The 5,811-nt window shown below is 43.4% G+C and overlaps 1 protein-coding gene across 1 annotated transcript; it reads right to left on the reverse strand.

The window, feature by feature from the left end:
- Positions 1 to 2,302: 2,302 nt before the first annotated feature.
- Positions 2,303 to 3,625, reverse strand: LOC139708549 (uncharacterized). The gene has a single exon (XM_071620491.1). The coding sequence runs from the start codon at positions 3,623 to 3,625 to the stop codon at positions 2,303 to 2,305; it is 1,323 nt and encodes a 440-aa protein (XP_071476592.1).
- Positions 3,626 to 5,811: the final 2,186 nt, after the last annotated feature.

Genomic DNA, 5,811 nt, shown 5'->3' on the forward strand with positions numbered 1-5,811 from the left:
GGCGAAGATGAAAAACACCTTTAACGAAACGCGAAATGAGTGGATGTTTTCCAACTGGACAATTATCCTCCAATATCAAAAACGAAGAAAGTGCACTACGTGCACTGTTGATAACACTTTAACTACAACTTTCATCATAAAAAAGAACACTTAAAAATTCCAGCACGTCCTTTGCTTGTGCTGTTAGATAGTTCAAACTACGCTTTGTACAAAAGGACTTCCATTTCCTGATGTAAACCCCATACTGCTTTTTTGTAGATTTCCGCCACGATGCTGCGATGATGTCAACTGTTCTTGAATTCAGTCCATCTCTGCTTAGGGGTTTTCGCAGCACCTGAAACAGAGCAGATCAAGTCTGTCATGCAGGGGGTGAGGTTCTCCCGTTCCCGGGAGCGTAAGCAACTCTGCACTATGTCTTAATAACATTGGTCTTTCAGTGGTCAGGGACATTAGTACAGGGAACCATGGTTGGGTGGGCCAGTTTGGTACAACTACGATGCCTTTTGCTTTGTCCTGCCTAATTTTTTGTAGGCATCTTGAGATAAGACAGAAAGGAGGAAAGGCATAGAAATCCAATGGACCCCAATCGAGTGTGAAGGCATCTACATTTTCTGCCTCTGGGTCTGGCTGCCATGCTACATATCTTTCTACTTGTTTATTTAGCCTTGATGCAAACAAGTCGATTTCTGGGGTACCATAGTGACTGGCAAATTCCTGGAATTTTGCTGGATTTAGCATCCATTCAGACCCATCATTAAACTGTCTTGACCTGTGGTCCGCTTCTACATTTAATTTTCCAGGAATGTGGGACGCAGTGATCCAAATGTGCTTATGTATGCACCATTTCCAAATTTCTTTTGCGGCATCATTACAGTTAGGGGACTTAACGCCTCCCATGTTGTTTAGGTATGCTTCAGCTGTAGTGTTGTCTACACGCAGCAAAACATGCACATCTCTTAGTTCTTTGCAGTACGACTTGAGACCATGCCCAGCCGCAACTAATTCAAGATAATTGATGCCACTATGCTTTGCATTATGTAGTTCCTTCTCACTCCATCTTCCCCCAGTACTACTGTGGAGGTTTGTGGCGCCCCATCCTGCCCCACTGGCATCTGAGCGCAATTCTAGATCTGCTTTCTTTCTTTGGATTGGTGCGAAGGCAGTGTGAATGTTCTCTACCTACCACTGAAGCTCCTGTTTTGCTTCGGTGGATAGTTCCATTTTTCTATCAAAGTGACCTTTGTTTGCCTTCAGAGCTTGAATTTTGTCTTTTTCCAGTTCACGATAGAACAATGGACCATACTGTACTGCCGGAAAGCTTGCTACAATCTTTCCGATCACTCGTGCTACTTGCCTAATTGAAGGTCTATTCATATGTAGCAAGTTAGCGCACAGATCTCTGATTTCTGTCATTTTTTTCTTCTGGCAGACTGATAGACATTTCTACAGTGTCAAGCATAAAACCAAGGAATTTTATTTTCCTGGTCGGATAGAGCACTGATTTTTCTGGGTGCACCACAAACCCAAGATGTGTGAGAAGGCTTACTGTTGTAGCTATGGATTCCTTCAGTTTCGCTTCACTTTCACTGATCAGTATGGTATCGTCAAGATATCCAATAACGATGTGGCCCAATCTTCTCAGTGTTGCAAACACTGGTTTCAGTATTTTAGTGAACAATCGGGGGGCTGAGCTAAGCCCATTTGGCATTGCTTTGAATTGCCAACACTGGTCACTGAAAGTGAAACGTAGGAATTTTCTGTCTCCATCATGTACTGGGACTGAATAGTAGGCATCTCGAAGGTCGACTGAGGCTAAGAAATTGTTTGGAGATATCAATTCCAGTACTTTGTGAATATTGTCCATCTTGAAATGACGATACACAAGATACTTGTTTAACTCTGACAAGTCCAGAATTAACCGTATGCCCCCATTCTTTTTGGGGCGTGGGAATACATTGGAGATGAACTCTCCTTCCACATGACTGCATTGCTCAATAACATTTTTTGTCTGCAGATTTCTGATTTCTTCATGCACACGAGCATTGTCAATTGAATTTCTCCGAAAGGAGTGAGGATTTCTTGTGCTTGTAGGGGGGAATTTTCCCTCCTTAAATTCCAATTTCATGCCAGAAATTGAGTTCAGAATGAATTGATCATGTGTCACGTACTGTCCTCCAGTTATTTCTAAATAGCCTCAGTCGACCTCCAATAGGCCTATCGTGTTTCAATGTACTAGATCTAGTGCCAAGTCTAGTGTGATTAGGTAAGCAGAGATTACTCACCGTTTCGGTGGTATCAGCTCCTACTTCCTCCGATGGGAGTGCCCCCCTCGCTGGGCTGTCTGTTGAGTTGCCTGGCTCGACGAGCTCAGCGTTTGTGTGTGAGGTGGTGGCTGCCTGCCCCTCCTGTTGTAATTCTGGCCTAAAAAAGGTCCAGCAGTAGATCCAGCTACCGGTCTGTTATATGCAGCATGCTGGAAACCGCGTCCTCTCTGTGGATACGGCCTACTGAGCGAGCGCTGATACGCCGCGATTGGTCTCGCCCTCCCTTGCGATTTCATGACTCCAGCTGCCGCTAGCTGTTGATCTTTCAAGTCCTTGACTTGTTTTCCTAGATCGTCTCCAAACAGTAGACGGGTAGCAGGGAGTGATGGCTTACACAAATGTGCAAATCTAGAGTTTATGTCTGGTTTGATCAGCTCCTTACGGAGACAGTTGAGCTCGAAATTCGCGTTGCAAATCAGAGCGAGGGCATCTTGCTGCGTATCAGACATGCGACCTGCTGAGAGCGATCTTGTGAACGCATTTAATCCCTTTGTAAGCGATTTTTGCACCCGTTGTAGCTTTAAATCCCGACTCTTGGTCGCTGGTGGCAGAAAATCCCAGATAGGCGGATTCACTTTGGGCACATCGATGAGCTGACAATTGTTTGGAGAGGGATACTTTCCAACCACATCCTCCAGAACTTTCAGTTCGAGTTGGTGAGTCATGAGATAGGTAGTCGACTTTGCCACTTCATCGTCTATTGGATCCCCAATGTCAGTGGGCATCGCGAATTTAGCTGCTATGGTGGGGATCTCAAACTGTTCCACTTGGGACTGCGGGATCTGCTCTGCGTGGTCGAATCCAGACGCAGTATCGTCGTCATGATCTATCATGTACATATCCAGTTGCCCAGTGGGCGAGTTATCCGGCAAGTTCATGTCCGCGTGTGGCGCGGTTGGATAGTATGCACCCCGCGTACTCATATCTTGCTCGCCACTGCCCGTGGCGGTCGCCATGTTGGCCGGCGAACGCGATGAATTTGCGGTCGCTTGTGGTAGAGCTTCGATAACTTTGGAAAGCAAACTTTCCATTTTGTCAAGCCTTTCGGCGAATTCAGTCATATGAGCAGAAGTTTTTTGCTGTGAAGATCCCGCTACGGTTTTGGCAGTACCTTTCTTCACCTTCGTATTACTGACCGACGAAGCGATCGTCTTCTTCGCGGTGTTACTGATAGCTACTGCGGCCTTACCGCTTGCGTGTTTTTCTACCGGGATACCGACCTTGCCGGTGCCCGGAACCAGCGGGCCAGCTTTAGCGGGCGCCGCTGGGGTTTTGGGAGAGGCAGCCGTGCTCGCCTCCATACCGATCGTTAATTTTTTGATAACGGAAATGTGAAATATAGTCTCGAAAGTGACTTACACTTCGACTAAGAGACTTTAAGTTTCAATATTCCACTAAAGCGCTAACCTATTCTTGAGGATCGCGCCGATATTTTCAGGGGGAAAAAAACGGGCATCCGAAGCCGTGCTTCAGTGCAAATGCGCCGTCAACGAATTGGGGAATCTGCGCATGCGTCAGCGGGTCTCTCTCTTGTCAACGTAATCCCTGACGGAATTACGAAGTATAACTCACAATCACTTGCACAGGCGCACAGCATGCATGTAGTGCAGTGCATTGAGAGCATGCGTAATGCGTACTAATGGATATAGCAGCAAGTGTCTCTCCACTGTTGCACTAGGGCTGGCCGCTTATTACTCCTAAAAAAATGTAGAAAATTTTGCAGTTTCTAGATAAATGGGTGAGAAAAACCAAGTCGAAAAGGTAATGTATTAATTGTCACTGTGTTTATGATAGAAATTTAGCCGTGCTTTATTTGTGAAGTCGCCGTGAATGTGGCAGTGATTTTTGCTCCCGCTCAGCTGCGAGGTAGCCGCCAGGACCGCGCCTTGCGGCGCGGTCTCTAGGGCTAGCTACTAGTACGTACATGTAACTTACACATGTATCGCATGCAAGTAGTATACGTGCGTGGACCGGAGCTAGCGAGCGTTATACCGTGCGTTTTCATTTAGTTTTATGAAAGTACTGGTAATGGACTAATTGGAACGAAATTTTGCACAGGCGTTACTGCAATCATACCCAAACTCCATGCTAACTATGAGACCAATTGCTGCAGGTTTACAAATGTGGGCTAGTACCTTTAACATTTTCTGTGCTAGGGATTTTGGACAGTGTGTATAATCGGCACTAAAAGTAAGCAAAATTTTCAAAGAAGTGTACACTCCCTTATCGCTCAATTAGCAAATGTCTGTAGAATTCAGCTTCTCTTATTTTCATTCTGCTCTCGGTGGAGTGCCACTGACCAAGCCCATGCTCTCAACAGGAGTTCATTGAAAAAATACAAGAGAATCAGATCATGTCGTATAGAAAAAGAAATAGATTCCGATTTGGAAATTGTCCCTAAATTCTGACAGGTACATTGCCTATAAAATCATATTAGTGCCGGCAAAACAAAACCTAACCGCTTCAGGTCATTATCATCATATTTATTGGTTGACTTTTGCTTAATTTAGGTCGGAATTCCAAATAAAACTGTTTGTAATAATATTAGTAAACGCTTACTTTTATTATGACGATGATAATAGTAACAGTGAAGACTCCATCCATTTCAAACTTAATCGCTTACGATGGTGATCTCTTGCATTCTATGATCTCTGTTGTTCACTGAAAAATACTGTATATTTTATTTTGTTTCTGTGTATATATATTGCTCAATGCAATCACCTATGTGTATCTATTTGTGTACTGTTATCGATTTATTTCACTGCACTTGCTATTCTTTGTCTTTGTACTTTTTGAAATTTGTACTCAAATTGTATCTGATTGACTGCAGAAATAAAAACAAACAAACACAGAAACAAATAATAATAAGGGTGATAATTCATGTTTTAACAGATGGTTTGTAAGAGCCTACAATCATGAATTATTAATATAACAAGCATACGGCCTATAGTGATCCTGCACCACAAAACCAACAGAAAGTCGCTTGACATGAATTTTTATTTAAGGGCAAATTTTATAAGAGCCGACTTTTAGCTTTAAAATGATGTATTGCTCAATTCAAATGGACTCCCCTAACCTACTTAAATACTGCAAAGAAAGCACACACTCTTAAAAGTGTGAACTGAGAAAAGAGGCTCTGAAGTACACGTACTACACGATCTATTCAAGCGCTTAATTTTTACCAAGCCGTGGTAGCTGTGCCATGAAAGGGACAAAACACAGGATGTAATCTACCGGAGCAACAACAATGAAGGGATTATCACATTAAGCTGAAATTGAGCATGATCTATTAACACATTCTGCCCATGATTAATGCTAACTTTCAAAGCAGTAGTGTCATCCTTCCAAAAGTTATTAGACTTGAAAGTGAAGAGTGTCCAAAGGATTTCAAGACATGAAAAATGGCCTCTAAGATATGCCTGATCATTCTACTCATCCCCCAAAGAAGGTTGTAGAAAAACTGCTCAAACATACTTTCCCATTCATG

This window comes from Diadema antillarum, unplaced genomic scaffold (assembly GCF_040938485.1).
Source record: "Diadema antillarum isolate AM-2024a unplaced genomic scaffold, OU_Dant_1.0 seq00001348_RagTag, whole genome shotgun sequence".
Taxonomy (NCBI): domain Eukaryota; kingdom Metazoa; phylum Echinodermata; class Echinoidea; order Diadematoida; family Diadematidae; genus Diadema; species Diadema antillarum.

Bases quoted from the DNA above. Each gene is read 5' to 3' on its own strand.
- LOC139708549 (XM_071620491.1), bottom strand. From the start codon at position 3,625: ATGGAGGCGAGCACGGCTGCCTCTCCCAAAACCCCAGCGGCGCCCGCT.